General features: G+C 37.8%; 1 protein-coding gene across 1 annotated transcript in view; it reads left to right on the top strand.

The window, feature by feature from the left end:
• Positions 1 to 19830, top strand: part of LOC126088199 (ATP-binding cassette sub-family C member 5-like) — a 274779-nt gene that overhangs the window by 180628 nt on the left and 74321 nt on the right. The window contains exons 15-16 of the mRNA XM_049906328.1: positions 10288 to 10474; positions 19536 to 19744. Coding sequence (XP_049762285.1) covers positions 10288 to 10474; positions 19536 to 19744 — 396 coding nt within the window. The remainder of the gene's footprint in view (positions 1 to 10287; positions 10475 to 19535; positions 19745 to 19830) is intronic.

Genomic DNA, 19830 nt, shown 5'->3' with positions numbered 1-19830 from the left:
ACCATTGACTGTCAAAGAAGTTAAGGAATTGCAAAAATGTTATTTATGAAGAGGGGCCCCTTGTAATCACAGATTATTTTGGCACCCTGGAGGTATAATAAGGGAAGTTGTCATGACGTCACAAACTTGACACCCACTTGTCCCAAACATTAACTTCTGACGAAAGTGTTCTGATCAAAAATGCCATCTTCTGTCACTTACAAATGTACTAGTTCGTCTTACATAATCTAGAGCATACAGGAGTCACATTTCATTCGTAAGTGCACTTGTTTATTTAACATTTTCTTTTATATAATTAATTTTTGTTGCACTGTTTACTTTTACTGTAATGGTTTTATTTCTGTAATTTGACTTTTAGACTTTTTGTCAGTCCAACTCAAAAAGCCCTCTGGGTGAATGCTGTGAGAAAGGAATATTGGAAACAGACCAAACTGCAAAATATCAAATGCACTCACAGTGTCTTTATTTCTATCATAATCTATCCAATCGTGCATTGTCTCAATGTCAAGTGCCTGTCCCGACACACTGCTGAGTCTGAATCCCAATCTCTGGTAATTGAGTCACAGTTGTTCCTAAGTGTGGCCTAGAATCTGTATCTGCTAATAAAAAGATTTTATACCTTGTTAGGCTGTGTTTGACAGTAGAAGATTTTTCTAGGTACCTGTATTCTATGTGCCATTGATGTTTGGTACAGTGCTGGGAAATGCTTAGCATAGACTTACACGGTACTGTTGCCACATGGAGAATTGTAAACACCTGGTACTCTGAGGCCACTGCCATTCTTCGCAGGGCACAAAATCTTTTGATTTTCTTAGGTGGTCAAAACCAGTTTTAATCTCACATCTGTTTGAGATTAATTTGATTTTGCTCAATGTTGATCCATATAATGGAAGAGACATCGTGTTCTGATCTTGTAGTGTTGCATGGCTATACAATATTTGGATTTGTGTTTTCCTGAGAAAACTGGCTTCATTTCATGTGTCTGAAGCCATTTTGTTTGAACACAGAGGTTCGATGGTTTATTACGGCATTGAGATCATTCCTGCCGAATAAGCTTTTAACTCTGTATATCAAAGTATTCAACATAACTCTAGTTCGGGCAGGATGATGAAAATTGTGCCTTTTGGGATAGTGGTTTGTGCGGATTGGGTTCAGGTACACTGAGTGGCCAAGTAGACTAGCTAACTACCATTCAACCAGTTTCCTCCTCCTAAGTCTAGGCACTGTAATTTCTTTTGTTACCTGTGAGCAATTTTTATGAGACGCACTCCATAGTGTTGCAAAGTGTTAATTGAATACACTTGTTAATTCAGTTGAGAAGTTACTGTAGTTGTCAAAGTGTCATGGGTTTGCTGGCAGGCAACAAGGTGAGGCTCAGTCTTTCGGTTCTCTCTCTCTCTCTCTCTCTCTCTCTCTCTCTCTCTCACTCTCACTACTCAGTAGATCAGGTAAAACATAAAACTAGTTTGATTATAAGAAAAAGGAACTTCCACATTTATATTCAATACTCGTTTTATATTGTTAATGTTGGAGAAAGTCCTGTTGGAATTTACCCGTTTCACTAGTTACCCTGCATGTGCATCTAGGGCGATGGCTTTTTTGCTTTCACAGGTGCTATTGCACGTTAATTCCCACCATCTTTGTGTATACATGATGTAAGCTGCTTCTTACTAGATTGATGTAGATGTAGCCCATGCTTTGTGAAACTAGTAAGTATTAATGTCAAGAAGTCTTGCTTTTTTAACACCAGAACAGCAAAAGCATTCAAAAGGCCACTTTCAACCTTTATTTGCAGTATAACAAATTGACCTCTTAGAATTCTCCCATCAAAACATTGTGACTTCTCCTCATTTCTTGTACTTTTGAAAATAGTGTACTGCAATGTGCTTAATTTTCTCACTTTCATGGAAATTTCATAAAAATATACCCATAACAGCAGGAGGTGCAAGTAGACCTGTGGCAAAACTCTTATTTAAAATATAGCTGTTCCCATAATTAAGTTGCTTGCATTGCATTTTACTTTGGCCAGCAATCACTACTTCGAATGATGATGTAGGTATTGTCCGGAAGGTTTATGTACAGGACATCATAACGTAACTTTTTAGTCTTATTTCTTGTGTTGCTGCTGTTGTCAGCATAGTTAGGTAGTGATTTTTGACTGTAACAGGTGTTGGCAATTATGTCTTCCTAATGACATTTTATATATTCTAGACAACTCAGATATTGAATCAGAATATGACTTACTGGATTCAGATAGGGATTTTTTGCCAGAGGCAGCTGACAGTGTTGGTGGCGAACTGAAGAGCGCTTGCTATCAGTCGATGTCTTTCGATCTCAGTTCTCGTCGTAACAGTCTCTGGAATCAACTCAACATCTGCATCTACTTATGACTCAACTTCGAAGAGGGCACAGAATGGAAGGTCGCTGAAGTGTCATCACCTGGAAGGTGGTCTGCCTTGAATGTCCTGAAGGGAGGAGGAGGACTCACTGCACATGCCTGCAGTCCAAGTGGATGACTCCATCATCAGTGCATTCCAACTGCTTTTTGATGATGAATTGATGATGCATATCTGAAACAGAAATGATCAAATCGTTGGAAGAATTGGAGGCAGTGATTAGTATCGAGTATACCAGAGGTGCTTCTTGTGCTAAAGGTGTTTTATTGGATGACCTTCAATTGATTCCTTGGGGGCCTAATTTCATGAGGGATAAAACAAGCAGAAGACAGATTCTGAGAACTTATCAGATTCCTCCACATCAGTGAGAAGTCATCTGCAGCTCAGTGCTTTCCTATTGTCTCTTATTTCTTAAATATGAGAAAAGTTAATGTAAAACTGTCTCCACTGTTACTGCCCTTATGAAAGTATTACAAATGGCGAGAAGTTACTTCCAAGCAAAGTATCATGTATGTTGTAAACCAGATAATATGGAGACAAATTTTGGACAGTCTTAGATGTGGCATTAAAATAAATTTGCAGTGCTTTCCTGTGCATTGGTATGGAGGAAGGCTGACTAACCCTAGCTATTAGGAGCCATTTTTAACCCAAGGAAGTAATGTGACAGCAGACAACTTCACATACCTTCATTTGGGCATTAACAGTGAACCAGATTTGCCGTGATATCTCTAATTGCATGAAAAAGGGCAGATCTGATTTACATTCCATTGTTGTCTTGAAGATTTATACTCCATTGTCATCTTGAGAATAAGGTTGGTAGACCAGGGTACAGTCTTGATAGTGTACCAATGGATTAAAAATAACAGTATCATTGAAACTTCCTGGCAGATTAAAACTGTGTGCCAGACAGAGACTCGAACTCTGTGAGGACGGGACACGAGTCGTGCATTGGTAGCTCACATGGTAGAGCACTTCCCCACAAAAGACAAAGGTCCTGAATTCGAGTCTCGGTCTGGCACACAGTTTTAATCTTGCAAGAAGTTTCATATCAGCGCACACTCTGTTGCAGAGTGAAAATCTCATTCTGGAAACAGTGTCACAGTTCACAGCACACTACATCCTATAGTAGTACTGAGTAAAGAAGGAAAGAAAAAACCAGAAACTGTTCCCTTCTGTAACACCACAAAGTACAGTGTTGAGATCATTGCTCAAACAGTCGGAAAATATTCAGATAAGGTCACCATGCAGGATATGGCCAATGTGTGGCTTCTAATTATCCTAGACATGGCAGCTATAAATGTGTAGATCATCTACAGTCAAGTAACTGAAAGAGCAACATGTTTGTTCTGCAGCTGGTAGATGAATTCACTAACAGGAAACAACAACTGATCAAAGAAATGGCTGTAGGATCAGACAAATCAGAAGAGTGAAAGAAATGTCAATTTAGGATGTGCAAAGGAAACAAGACAAATGACATCTGTAATAAATGTAAAAAAAGCTGTCTGCAGAAAATCTGTATGAAAAGTGGGAATTCAGTGTTGAGAAGCAAACAAGTGTTGAGAAGCAAACAAGTGAAATGAATGAAAGAATGTCACGAACTTTAGAAATAGGTCACATTTCTCGTTAGATGTGTAACATTTTGTATCCAAAATTTTAATTTAAAAATATTATAACTTTTGAGGTAAAGGTTTGCTTGAGCTGTGTGTGTATCACTTGCAAATTAATGGAAAAAGTATGCCTTACCTTATGTATGTTGTGGATTTTTAATACAAATCACTTTATGGGTCGAAGGATCCTTCCCACTGTTCTAGGGGTGTCACACTTTCTACTCTTCTAGTTGTAAACTTTGAACAGAAATGTTTAATGTAGTTTGTCGAATTTCATTATTCATGCAAGACCAGTCTGCCACATCATATCTCATTGACAGATTTGTAGTCAGCAGAAATGCTAAGATAACAACAAATTTTTCGATAAATGCACTGGAATCTTTGCTGTAAACAATTATCCCGCTGTGAGAACAAAGCAGTCCCTTTTGTAGAATCTGGACATTGTTCCTCTATGTTGCTGATCAGGTTTCAGAACTTTGTCTCATGCTTGATAATAGCTGACACAATTGTGTTCTCTTTGGTATAGTTTGATACAAATTTTGAAGTCTTGCGTGCATGGCCGACTCCAAATAATTTCCTGTTGATTTCATGGTTTATTTCTTTTTGAATGCCTTACAGAGATTTTGTTTTGTAAATACCCCTTTTGTTTTTGAGTGTCTACTTCTGCATGTGATTTGTTACCCAAAAGTGTTTCCATCTACATTTTCAGATGCAAACTTTTTATTGTTTATGTTTTTGCTGCATGTAGGTCATCGTTTTTCATCTGCTATTATACTTTTTTCCCTGAAAAGTCCTCTTCTATTTTTGCAGATGCAGAATCTTTCTTCATTAAATGCATTAGAATTGTTACAAAACGCTGACCTTTACCCACTTTTGAAATATTGCTGTTTCACAGAATTTTACATTTGTGTTCTAGAGCAGTGCTTTTCATTTGTAATGTTTCAGTATCAAAAATTTTTGAAATGTCGCCTCTGATGGTATTTAAAATTTTTTTGACATTACTGTTACACAAGACATAAGAGTAGTTTACATTTACCAGCTTTATGTTTATTTCACAGGAGTTTTGAAGAAACCACGACATTTGCGCTACATGCATTTCCTCACTTTGTGTTAACAATGTAGGAAAAGACATATTTACAACTGTTACCATGTCGTAACTCTTGTCAGAGTGATTTATATCTTTTAGTTTGTTCAGAACGATCTTTTCACTTTCATGTGTTGTTCAGTATGTGTTGAAGTGAAAGATTTTACATGATGCTGTGAAAGAATAATGAGAAAATGTTAGCAAATCATTTAGCTGTAGCCCAGCAACACTACTCCAACAACCTCTCCTTGTTCACCTAGGGTGACCTGAAACCAAACAGTGTGTGCAGCTAACATTTTCATAAATTAGTTATATGTGTGGCAAATTTTGCAGCTAAGATTGATTGGTATTTTGTATCCATTACTGTTGCCTTGTGTGTTGGCTTGAAACATTTTTACCAGATCTGTGGCAGTTACTATCGTCTCAGAATTGATAGTTACTATTTTCTTTTTTTATGATTGAACTTTCTCTGCAGATAATTTCCAGAAATAATGGCCATAGATGTTTCATATCTTTTATTATTGAAATATCTCAACATGCTGCAATAAACAGTTTTGATGTATGTACTAGATATGTGATTTTACTCGTTTCTTAGATTATGATTTCTGTGTTTTAGGTTCTCTTTACAGGTTAGAACAGACCGTGCTTGTCATAATAGTTTCAGCTAATCTAAAATGGCAAGACATTTCAAGATCATGAAATGTGTACCAGAACATGATATTTTACAGAGAATTTCAATGCTGACTGCGTTTGAGTGTCCTGCTTATTATTGTTCACCATTCAGACAAGTGGCAAAATATTGAAAGCATTTGATATAAAACCAATAAACAAAAATTTATCTAAACATTGTAGTGAAATTTAACAATAATAAAGACCAGTTAGGTACATACCACAAAAGAAAAGTTTGTATCACAGAACCATAAACCGTGACAGTGCTCGAATTTTAGAGAGAAATTCTTGGAAGAATGCGTGGGAAAAATTCGTAAATCATAGACTGTAGATGTGAAATTTATCTTGTAACAGATCCTACAGCACTATGAGTCTTGTTTTTCCACAAAATAAACAAAGATAAAATAGAATAGAAAAGAGATAAAGAATAGACAATTCCTAGAGTTAAAGTATCTTGTGCTAAGAAGAAAGAGCTCTGCCTAATTTGGTAGACAAGCTGTACTAAACTTGTTGAAAATCCACTACCATCAGACTTATAAAATCACTGTCTGTTATTAAAAAAGCAAAACACATGAACTATGTTTAAAAATAAAACACCCCAAGATTAAGGCAAAAACAAGTTGGAACATTATTAAATAAGAAACAAACATAGAAAGCAAACTAAATGATATTGAACATTTGTAAATTGTGACACTTTCAAATGATTGGTGACCAAATTCAGTGATTCACTACCACACAGTGGCAGTAAGAACTGCAACCACTGAAAACAATCAAATACGGATACTTTAAATTTTCAAGTAAAGACACTGTGTTCTTCATCAACTGACATTAGCACCTAAAGAGATTACAAAATATGTCTGGTCACTAAAAGATAGTAAATGCGGTAGGTTAGTGTGTGTTTCAAGCAGAATATTAAAAGTTTGTGCTGATATGTTAGGGTTAAACTTAAGCTAACTTTTTAATCAATCAATGAATGAAGGCAAGTTACCTGATGGAATAGAATTAAATTTGCTGTAGTTACATCTACCTATAAAACTGGTGGTGGGCAGACTACCTCAAATTACACATCGATTCACTCTTTTGATTCCCTTCAAAACTATTTAAGAAAATGACATATAACAGGATACTTTTATATTTAGCAGAGCAGAACTTGTTAATTGTCTCTGTATTTGGGTTTATTAAAGCATTTTCCACAGAGAAAGCAGCATAAGACATCGCAAATGAAGTCCTGGTGGAGCTAAATAAGAAAAATTATGTTGTAAATATGCTTTCTGAGGTGGCTAAAGCCTTTGTTCATGTGGATCACAAAAATCTGCTTGGAAAACTAAAGTATTTGGTGTCACCGACATTCCTCTTATAGCAATAGACGTATCTTCATAAGAGAAAGCAGAATACTCATAGTATGCAATTCCAGACAGCCAGTAATGACTTGTTTGCATCAAACGTAGACATTGATTACCATACACTAAATGAAATATACTGTGTAAAATTTCTTGTACATCAGTTAGATAACAAAGTTAAAACGGAACCAGCACATAGATAAACTTCATATTTTGCACTTTGAAGAATCTCAGACTGTGTTAATCTAAAAACAAATATGTTGTCTTATTCTGCATATTTTTGCTTCTTGCCTTATAGTACTATCTTCTGGGTCAGTACAGGTGAAGTAATAAAAGCGTTCAGTCAGCAGAAGTGAACTGTTAGATATTGCATAAAGTGGATTACCTTACATTTTGTAGGTTTTTTTAAGATCTTAAGATTTGTACACCCACTTCACAAATCATTTACTACATACTGATCTTTGTTGCTGACACTAGAGATCAATTTTAAAGGAACTGTGATGTACACAATCACAATAAAAATATATAAAAAAATTTCGTGTAGATTCTGCCTTCTTTCTTTGGGTTGAGGTCTGAGTTACCTGCTCTGGTACGAAGGTAGTTAACAAGCTTCCGTCTAACATAAAACCTAAAAAATTGGAATCTCAGCTAGTTCCAAAGAAAACTGGGCGCAAAACTTATTAGTCACTCTTTCTACAAATTATCTGATTATCTATAGTTAAGGATAGGTGCATGGCAAGTTGCAGTTTTCATGACAGACCTGTGTGACAAGTTGTCGTGTATTGTAAACAGGTCTTGGTGTTTACAGATTTTGGTAATCATTTGTCTTTGAAAGATATGATATTAAGCGAGTAAATATTAAGCTGCCGAGTGGGGAAACGACAGCTGTCTGATCATGATCAGGAGGCAGCTGATTGTTTCAAGAAACAGCATTCTTCTTGGTTAAAGTTAGCTGACATAAGCATGAATAAAATTGAGCAGTATAATGTTGGTGTATTGTTAATGTAGTGTAGAGACTGAAGTTTCCAAGAATCGCTTGTATTTTGTAGATTTATACTTTGACTTGTTTGCAAACCTGAAGTTTCTCTTTGTTGAGTTCTACAGAATATGTTGGATGGATGGATGAATAAACAGATAAATGAATGATTGGTCTCTCAGACCACAGCTTGAGAACAATATGTGTTGCAAGGATGAGGGTAGACAAAGATCTGGTTGTTATCACAACTGGGAGATCCCTCTCAACCTGAGATCTGAGTGATGCATTACTCCTTTTTAACTGTCCTCGTGCTATTATTCTTTCTTCCTTGAGAAAGGAATAGCTGTGAAAGCTAGAACAGTTGTTTCTACTTTTGTGTGTGCGTTGTATCACAATGGTATTTTACATTCTGAAGGTAATTACTGGCCAGCCATTCTATGAGGGAAGATCAGAAAGTAGCACATCATAATTTTGGAATAAAAAAATTTAATAGGTAACAAAACAAAAATAATCACAAATGAAGTTACATATTTTACCTATTTTTCCACTTAGCACCAACATTCTCAACATATGTCTCCCATCATGATACCAGTTTCAGTATGCCCCGTTCGTAGAAGTCCATTCGATTGGAGTATAGCCATTTGTGGACTGCTGATTTCACTTCCACATCTATCGCAAAACGTTGGGCAGCAAGGAATTTCTTCATGGGACCTAACAGATAAAAGTCCGATGGCCCAAGGACCAGACCGTATGGTGGATGCTGGAGCACTTTCCACCCAAATTTGGCGATTTTTCTCACAAGGTGGAGCAGCAACATGGGATGCAAGTATTGCCATGAAGAAGTTTGACACCATTAGCATTAATTTTATGGCATTTGCCACAAAGGGCACAGTGCAACTAAATGTTTTAATGTAGACTGCAGTATTCACAATGGTCCAATGTTCAGCAGTGCCCACCAATAACACTCCATGCGTATCCCAGAACACTGTCACAAGCACTTTCCTAGCAGATTGAGACACGTTGAATTTTTTTTGTATTGGGGAACCAGCATGTTTGTACTCAATAGAGGCCTCCTTTGTTTTGGGCATGCATTGGTACACCAATGACTCATCACCAGTGATGAGTCCTTTCAAAAAGTCATGACCATCTGTGGCGTAACATGTTAAGTTATCCAAGCTTGCCTTCATTCACTGGCCCTTGCGGTTGTCTGTCGGGTTCTTAGGCACCCAGCGAGCACTAACTTTATAAAATTTCATTGTGTTATGAAAAATACTGTGCACTGCACCATAGGAAATGTTGAACTGTTTTGATAAGGTTTGCAGTTGCACAAGCTGGTTGTTCAAAATTGCTGCATCATTGGTTCTGACATTCTGTGGGGTTGCGGCAGCTGGCTAACCATAAGATTTACACAGCCCTCTTGGAAAAATGCACACCACATGAAGACATTGGTTCAGTCATCCCCTCACGTCCATCCATATCCCTGTTAATTTCACTCAGTTTATGGCCTTCGTCCCACAAATATTGAACTACACCTCGCTGCTCTTCACAAGTTGATGACAGTAACGTGTGCTGTGTTTGTTTCGGAGTTCAGGTTTCTCTTGCTAGAGCTGCACGTGAAAACAAAATACCATCTATAGCACAAACTTCAAACTACATTGGCATGAAATTCCAGTATTCCAGCTGCAATAATAGGGCAGGAAAAAATTATTATGCGTTACTTTCTGATCCTCCTTTGTATCTCCTTGTAATTTTATAGTTCTCTCATGTGAATTTTTCTTTTGATACAATTAAGGTAGTTAGTGTTATGCTTACTGTGTTAAATACAGAACATATTACCACTCAGTAAAGCTAGAGTGGGATACTGTATACCAATTACTGTCCATTATTTGAAGGCAAAACTTTTATGCACCTTTTGCTTAAAATAACATGTAAACATGTTTAAGATTTGAAGTTAACACTGAATATGTGAATCAGGAGTGTCTTCCCCAAAACATTATGGATAATGAGAGAGAGAATATTTTAGCAATCAATGTTGTTGCCATTATTAGCATATGGTTATACACCAAAGTACTGTGCATATTGGACATGCAGATCTAATCATTAGCGTGTAAAATTGGAAGGAGCATTCATAGTTTTGCCATGGACACTCAACCACTCGTTATTAGAGCACCACATAGTAACTGTCAGTCATATAACTTCTAAATTTTAATTTCAGTTCCTGGAACAGTGTGATGAAGTGTTATACATGAAGGATGGTTATATATTGGAAAGAGGGACACATAAGGAGCTGTTAAATTTAAAGGGAGACTATTATCAAATGTTGCAGTTTGATCATGTGAGAGACAACAAAGAAACAAAAGAAGGTGATTCTGTGAATGAAGAGGGACTCTATTCTGAAGAAGGTATGTTTCCACTCTAGATTTCCCATTGTTTGTTTGACTAAAGCTAGATAAACTCTGACCTTTCAGTCAGTATCAGGAAGGAATAGGGAAAATTAATATGACTGGGATTTATTGCTCTATTTATCAGCAAAATTCTCACTGCCATCTGTGAAATATTAAGTAGTTGATCATTGAAGAGTTAAAAAAGTAGAAAAAAAGAGAGATTCCCTCATTATACTTGGAACTGTACATGAATATAAAATTTAATAAAATAGATGTGGAAAAAAGGGAGAGTCTCTCATTATACTTGGAACTATACGTGAATATAAAATTTAATTAAAAAATTTCTTTCTTCGGCATTATTAAAATAGCTTTCCTCATATTTTGTTACCACTGGGAATGACAAGCCTCATCTTTCCACAGTACTCTAATATGTCTCTCAGATATTGTTATGTGTAATACTTTCTGCAACTTTTGTACTTTAATAGCAAGCAAATATTTTGTAATCCGAAAGTAGTTCCTCCATCTCATATTACAATAGTGTCATTTGATACCATGACATCCAAAAACTGTCACTAGTTTTAGAAGAGGCAGCGTGTATACACCCCGGGACAACTGGGAAATCCGGGAAAAACCCCCGAATTTTTTCATCTGGGAGAAAACCGGGAAAAACCTGGGAATTTTTTAGAATTGCAGGAATTTTTCATTGCTTTAATTTTCAATAAGATTTTTGTAATTTTGGCTGGTAAGAACCAATATTCTAACAAATGGTGTTACTGTATCCCAGAACTGCAGAATAATACTGCAGCAATAGGACATGAATCAGGAGGGGGGGGGGTACTTAATTTGCAAAGGCAATGCACCATATACAACAACAAAACACAATGCTCATATAAGCATCTGCCAACAGCAAAATGTGTCAAAGGCTTCAGGAAGACTATGTAGTGCTTCAGAATAACAAATTGCCTCCGATGTGAATGACATCACAGCTGTTTACGTTAGGTTCATTTGAGCAGTTGTGAATGGGTTCATGTGCATGCACGGTTGAGTCACGTATGAGTAGTAACTTCTCCCGTTTGTGGCTACAGAAGTGTGGCTGTTATCTGTATAAGCAGTAGCATTAAGCAGCCAGATGTTACCCAGAAAATTTTTACTGGCGCACCGAAGCTGCCTGATTAACTCATGCGCAACAGGCCCAGATTTTGAAACGCATCCCTGTTAGTTTTTGAACACATTCTAAGTTGATTTCTGAATGGATCATAAGTTGATTTTTGAATGTGTGCATAGTGGGAATCCCCGTCGCATCTAGAAATAAACTTCCCTGCAGACAAAAGGGGACGGGGCTATATGAGCTGAGTGGAATAAAGCTAAACAGGTGAATGCCAATATTTGTTTATAAGGTTGACTGGGTTTGTGAGTGACCAACGTTGTTATAATTACTAGTGAAAGCCATAGATTCAGACTACCAGAGTGGAAGTAAACGACTAACAGGAATAACAGGTAAGAAAGATTACATGTTATCTTCTCAGTGTATCCAAGAAAATGAAATTTTGATAGAGTGTTTTTGGCCAGACCACTACACTAGTAAGTGCCAGTTGTACAGTCCCTGGCTAGGAGGCCTTAAGTTCTCTTCTGGGAGTAGTGCAGAAAATGCATTGTGGGAACACATAATAATGCCTAACAGGAGAATATATCTAGTATAACTAAACTGGTGATTGCGGCAGTGTCAGTGAAGTTACCCGGAGAATAAATTTTGACACTAGCAGAAATAGTTACAAAATTACTGATGACGAGAGTGTTTGTTAGAACACAGAAGAAGAGGATGAGAAGCTGGAGCATATGAATGAAATATGTAACTATTCCTAACATGAAGCTTTTTGCTTGTAGTAGGCCCAATAGGCATTTGATATTGGTACTTCGTGAATTATATTCTGTCGTGTCGTAAAAATGGCCATTTGTTCCAAAACAGTCTCGTTCATTGGTGGGTGTATTACAATTGCTGCAATATTTGACACACTTGTTTCGTTTTACCTAGCAGACAGTGACAAAATACACATAATCAGCTCGAGAAACCACACCTGCCTTGGATACTTTTTCTATTAAGAGCTTGTTCAGTATTAGACAATGACATTTTGTTTCTTTATTCGATGAGGTAATAGATTCTTTCGCAGAAAGGAAAATACACCCTGTAAAGCCATAGCAAGATTAGAGAGAAAAAACCACTAGGACATAAGGATTGAAAAAATGTGTACTGTCTTGCTTGTCTCTTGTCTTTACTTTTTTTATGTATCCTATATTTAATTTTATGTCACACAAAACAACAAGTTATTAGCTAATGGGCAAATAGAGTGCAGATTTTCTGAAGAGTTACAAACGATCCATCCAGTATTAGTTGCTACCCCCCCCCCCCCACACACACACACACACACATGCCGGGAGGGGGGGGGGGGGGGGGGCAGGATGTCATACTGGCTTGACAGCGCGAAATTCAGTGACATGCGATAGAAGAACCATGTGTGAAGAGGTACGACACTGCATTTCGGCACACTTAAGACCAAATAACATGTCTTACATGTATGTATCAGACTCTTCAGAAAAGTGTGTGCTACGAAGTGAACTTTTTTTGAAAAGTCGATTTAATTTTTTGCATCCTACCTCAAAAGCTGGAGGAAGGGGACAGGAGGGAGAACGTCACTGTCTAGTATTGTCCCAGTTCGGAAATATCATAGATCCAGGACAGAGCAGTCTGATTTGTAGTGGGGAGGTGGGTAGTCTCCACGTGACTCATGTTTACATTAGTGATTTTGCTGTTCCCTCTTTGTTAATTGCTGTCCGTTACTAGTTTCAGATTTTATTTTATTTCCACCTTTCTGTTAGTCAGGCGTTAATCGCCTTGCAGAACAATGAAGTTATTTTTGTCAGTTTGCTAAAGGAATTTGCCTTTTATTACTCTTTTCCGCTGAGGCAATCCATTTATTTCAAAGGAAGTGTTAATTCCACACTACTGACTACTTTTAAATGTTCGCTGCATTTCAAGTGCATGCTTTCATCTGCTAGCACGTGTGGGATTATATCATAATAAAGAACCAAACAGGAGATAATACAGTTCAGGTACTCCAAGAAAATTTTCATCTAAATCTGGACATACGAATGTGCACTTTAAGCCAAATTGTGATTTTAGTATGGTTCACGAAATTCCGATGCTCTTGGAGTATCCTGATGTCTTGGTTCTTTTATCACATAATGTAAGATCTTTTAATGTGTTAGACCTACCTGTGTCATTGTAGCTGCGCATGTGCGGTGACACCTGTTATCTGGCGCTCAGTGGCAACTGCTGAAACAAACCTATTTCTAACAGGTCGCGGGAAAATATTGTGAATGATGGTTCAAAACGCGTTACTTTCAAAGTAAATTTCTTTTACACAAGATGAACTGATTTAAAAATCAACTGTTTGAGGATGACCATTAAAAGAATTTCGAGCCCAGATGATCAGACATTTATGTCATTATTAAACATTTTAGTGGCACATTTGTGTGATGTATCTTAAAGTTTAACACATGCAAAAAAGATCAACATTATGTGCGAAAGCTTAGATTCTCTTGCAGCTGATTAATCGTCGAGACCAATATTATTTGTGAAAACTTCGCTTTTCTTGTAGCATCACGATGTATATTAATTTAAACCATTAACTTTTCCTATTTCATCACATGTCCTTTGCTCTGAATATTTGCCGTTATCGGCTGGCGAGATCATGTGACACGAGCTATGACTGGCTTACAAAAGTGCATCGCACTCTTGATTTCAATGCTTTGGAAAGTAACATGCGGTGTTTGGTGGAATTCGAATTTATACTTTTGTAATATGAAACTATGCAGCATCCATGTTGCTGCACAGACCTTTCCAAATTTGTGTGCTTTTCGACCTAAGTTTCATTTTGTGAAGTGCAGGGAAATTCTACGTCGATCGATAAGACCATAACAATTCAGTGGATTGATAAGTTTCACAGTTCCGAGGAAAAGTATACCGTCACTTAACACGGAAAAGGTGTATTTGCACCCGGGAGACAGTGTACTTTTAACTGGGAAATCCCAAAAAATCCGAGAATTTTTTTTTTCTTGCCCGTGTATACACCCTGAGAGGGTACAAGTGTGCCTGATCTCAACTTACCCTCAGTGTGATCAAAGGATAGTGTGTTTCCAATTGGTCAGGCAAGTCAACAATTCCATTTCTAGCACATTTCAAAGACTCATCTAGTGTCTTTTTTTCCCCAAGTGTTACTAAAATTGAATTTTTAGTTCAACTGGAAGACCTTAAACGTACTGTCTTTCTCATCAGCTGATCACTAGGATAGTAGTAGCTGAAAGCATTAACCTTTGTCAGTATTTTGAATCACAGTAGGCATTCCTTCCTTTTTATCTTTTTACATATTTACATGTGCTGTGGTTTCCTCGTTGTATCTGTAAAACATGAAACTGTCTCTTATTTGAAAGTTTTTACTGTAATATCACTTTGCCTATAATTGTAGTGGCAAAATCACTAGTTGCTGTCATCTGATGTACACACATCAAGTGTCAAAGAGTTCATGTGCCATCCACTAGAGGCTTTGTGTTCTTAGAGCCCTATTCTTTCTAGTTTTTTGAGACAGTTCGCATACTGCTGTTAACTTCTCAGTTGCTAAGAAATGCTAATTTCCATGCAAGATTAATTGTGTTCTTCATTGTGCATTAAATAAAGTTCTTCCCTTCCTGTGATGTCAGAATTTACATTACGGCTAAATATCAAGATTGTGCTGAAGTATTTGTTGAAGTATTTTTGAACTTCTTCTAGAAGTTCTGAAATTGGTGAACCTGACATGATTTAGCCACATTATACATCGAAAGAAAAGATTTAACATGACCCAGTCACCAATGGAAACTGGACCTGCACTGTCTCAGCTTGCCATGCATTTACAGCTATTCTGATCGCACAGTCCAGTGCTGTGGTTCACGCAGGCAGATGCCAACTTTCGCTATGCAGGATGTACTTTGGACTCTTATAAGTTCACAATTGTGGTAAGCCAACTAGACCACAAATTTGCCACAGGAATTGAAGGTGTAATCACAGCCTCTCTTGTGACAAGACACTCATGAAAAATTGTATTAGAACTGATTCATATGCTACCTGCCTCACAAGGGGAACATATTTGGCAAGTTTTAATGCTAGAGGACAGTGATGACAGGAGTCCGTCACAAAACTTGAGGCACCTAGGGAGTAAAGTTGATACTGGTACCGTGCCTGCTATGTACCTTGTGGAACAGCCATCTTCCACTTAAAGTGAAAGCCATTATTGCATTGCAAACTGATGTGGCCTTGGACGCAGTGGCTGAGTTAGCAGACAAAAAATTTAACGTGATAATGCCTTCACCAATAAGTGCAGTGACAGTGTCGTATAACAGATTGTCATCACCAGTGGTTTCGCACGCGGATTATGATGATCTGGCTGCGAAGTTCGATTTGTTGACGATTTCAAAGACATGTATTTGACAGCTTACACGATCTCGGCTACCTTGCAGACCGACCGACAACTTGCTTAGTCACCAACCATTGTGTGTGATCAGGCATCCATAAAGACTACTGGGAATGGACATGAACATGCATCAACTGTCAACACAGCAAAAGTCATCTCCATGTGCATGCACCAATAGATGACTTTCCATACATGATCGCTCATTTTGCACGTTTTGTGTTGATGTGATTTGGTTCCATCCAACAGCCATTTTGCCTCTGATAGACATTTCACCAGATAGCTGGAAACAGTGCCATTCATTAACATTTTATCAAAGACTTTAGGTTCAACCTTCATATCCACATGGATAGCACATTTCTGCTGCCTTCTGCACATCTCAGTGGGCCACAGACGTTAATTTGAATCTGACCTGTCTATACAGCTTAACAAATCTGTGACGCTATACACCATAAAACTGCAAGCTGCCACTTGGAAAGTAATAGAATAATAGAATGCTGGCACCATTCTCTGAAGACTATGCTGATATGACATAATTCAGACTGGGCTACAGCATTACCATTGGGCTTACTTGGTCTGCGAAGCACATAACAACTGGACCTGGGCTCTTTGCCAGCTGAGCTAGTTTATGTAGAAGCACTGTCGACTACTAGGCAAATTGATTGATCCACCTAGATGACATTAAGCACGCAGATTTTGTTTCTCACCTCAGGGAACAGATCATTCAAATCTTACCTTATCTAGCATCAGGTCATGTCACTTCACCCACCTATGTTCACTGCGAGCTACAATTATGCACACACGTGGTGCTACATGGAGATGACCTGAAACCACCACTGAGACCTCCATACACAGGTTTAATGGTAGAGATGAAAGAACCATTGATGTCCTTCTCAACAAGAAGCTGTGTGCTGTCTCGCTGGACTGAGTGGAGCCTACATAGGTATTCCAAGAAGAACTTACTGCTGCACCATGGCACCTTGTACTGGAACACGTGCACCAGCTCAAGCAGCCGATGAGTCCATTTTCCTGCGCGCTACTTGGATGACGCTCTGCTTTCCCGAAGGGAGCTGCTGTAACGACAAAATCACTAGTTGCTGGCAACTGTTGTACACATGCCAAGTGTCGAAGAGTTCAAGTGCTGTCCTCCAGAGGTGCTATGTTTTCTTTGGTTTAGTGCTCCTTGATTAATATGATTTTATTATGGTTGTTGTTCTTAGAGACTGACCCTTTCTAGTTTTTTTGAGACAGTTTGCATACTGCTGCTAACTTCTCAGCATCTAATAAACATTAATTTCAATACGAGATTAATTGTGTTATTCCTTGTGCATTAAATTAAGTTCTTTCATTCCTGTGATGTTGAAATTTGTCTTGTATAATGGCTAAATTTCAAGAACACGTTTGAACATTTGTTGGACGGTCAATCTTTTACAAGTTCTGAAATGATGTTCAGGTGTATATGCCCCAGGACAACCTGGGAATCTGGGAAAACCTGGGAATTTTTTCATTGGGAGAAATCTAGGAATCTTTTAGAATTCTGGGAATTTTTCATTGTTTTCGTTTTCAGTTAAATTGTTGTAATTTTGACTGCTAAGAACTGATACTCTAATAAAGAATTGTACTTTAGTCCACTGCTGCAGAGTAATACTACTGCAGTAAAACATAAACAAGAGAATAACACCAAAAAAACTTTAGTTGCAAAGAAAATGTGCCATTTACAACAACAAAACACAGTGTACACCCAAGCACCTGCTGACAGCAAAATGTGTCAAAGACTATGCAGTACTTCATGACAATCTGTTTTTCTAGTGGGCCTAATTTCAATGAGAAGCCCATGAGAAGACAGGCTGTAGTGGGCATGTCACAGCAGCCATCTCCTGCGTGGAGCGAGTAACTATTTCAGATGAGTCTAATAATTATTGATGGCACATTTAAATGCATGTAAGCTCTCGACAACACACACAAAAATTAAGATCTTCAGTGGGTACCTTTTCAATTACAGATTGATATCCACAAGGGTCCTGCAAGGGTTTTCATGAAGTGTGTCGGGCAAGCTGACTAGTGTGACATCACAAGCTTGTTGTGAGGCCCATTTCTCATGGGCCCGTTTTTATGAGCATGATGTCTCAACGGTATACATTTATAACAAGTCGCGGAAAAATATTGTGAATGATGATTGCAGATCATTACTTTCAAAGTAAATTTCCTTTTACACAAGATGAATTATGTTACGTGTTGGAATGTGTGATGAACTTCTTACATAACAGTGTGTTAGACTCTCATTCAAAACTTAACACTGAGGGCCAGCCGCTTAGAAAAATTTCGGTCCTGCGAGACCATCCATTTGTGTCATTATTTAAAACTTTACTGGTGCATGTGTGTTTGATATTTTCAAAGGATAATATGTGCTAGTAAAAAACAAGTTCCAAGGTTAGTTTTTTATATTTATTGTATTTCTTTGAGAAATTAGAAATTATGCAATAACAATGACGAAAAGAATAATTACGCTGTTTCCAGGGCTCTCAGGTGTCCACCCAAGAGCCCTGGAAGCAACACATATGCCGGGAAAGCCTCACATAATAATTATGCTTTAGAAAAAAGTGTGAATTTAATTCGTGAGCAATTTCATATGTAATTGGCTTTTGAATGGAAAATTCAAGGTGCTTGATGGAACATGTATTCAGGCAAGTAAGCCACAAAACATTCATTGCACATCAGCGAAATTTATCATTGTGCTTGTCAGGTAGCTGCTGTGGTGAGCTCGTATGTTTGGGTGTCTATGTGGTCGTGTGTGAATGTGTGTACTTTTATGAGAAAAAGAGCAAGAGCTTGAAAGCCATTGTTAACTGTTTTCTGTTGTGTGTCTCTTTGGGCCAAGCACCAGTCTTTTATAGGTAAGTGATAAACATGATCTGCAGATGTATCATTAATGTGTTTACAAGATATCAGTGTCTCTCTTGCGCTCTCACAAAACATAGTTTGCTGAACACAACAGTAATTATTACACCCCTGCTAGTATGAAATACAGATTCAGAAAGGACAAAAAGCACCTCTAAATTAAATTGCCAGTTCAGTCTTATTATTTGTGACAAAACCCTATTTCCCTGGCCACCCTTTTGTTAAACTTGGTTCACAGTGCTTACATCAGGCAGCAGTGAGGGCACAGTGGCAGGACTACCATTGAGTGCAGATTCAATGAGACACCAAGATGTCTGGGTTTTGAGGCACTCCGCCAGAATGCAGAACAGTTAGCGAGGCACCTTCGTACTTAAATAACTGGATGCTGACATTCAACAAATACTAATTGAAACCTCTTTAGGTTTAAGTGTAACTTAAAGGAAAGCGTTATCCCACTTATAGCAGTAATAAAGTGGAATTTATTAATATTTGTAACATCCCACAAAGCTTGCTAGCTTCTAATTTGATTTTTCCTCCAGATTTTAAGAACAAGAAGAAATAATGTGTAAGATCGCACCAAAGCTCATGTTCCTTGACTTCCAGAAGGCATTACTAATAGTCAATCATTTTTATGAACTACTAAGGTTAAAAAATTTTGCTTATATATTTTGTATTTTCAGAGTATGATGATCTGGCTGGAAAACTCATAAGTGATGAAGAACATACCACTACACAAGCAGGATACAAGGCATATCTCAAGTATGCCAAGTACTGTGGGGGATACTGTATCATGCTTGTATTACTTCTGCTCGTGCTTCTGTTCACTTTGTCAAGACTGGGCGCAGGTGTATGGTTACAAATATGGCTGGATGAAGGTGATGGTAAAGAGGTAATTCTCTCTCTCTCTCTCTCTCTCTCTCTCTCTCTCTCTCTCTCTCTCCCCCCCTCCCCCTCCCCCCTTCTTCGACTCCTTCC

This window comes from Schistocerca cancellata, chromosome 1, assembly GCF_023864275.1.
Source record: "Schistocerca cancellata isolate TAMUIC-IGC-003103 chromosome 1, iqSchCanc2.1, whole genome shotgun sequence".
Classification (NCBI taxonomy): Eukaryota; Metazoa; Arthropoda; class Insecta; order Orthoptera; family Acrididae; genus Schistocerca; species Schistocerca cancellata.
This window is presented reverse-complemented; position numbering and strand designations above follow the sequence as displayed.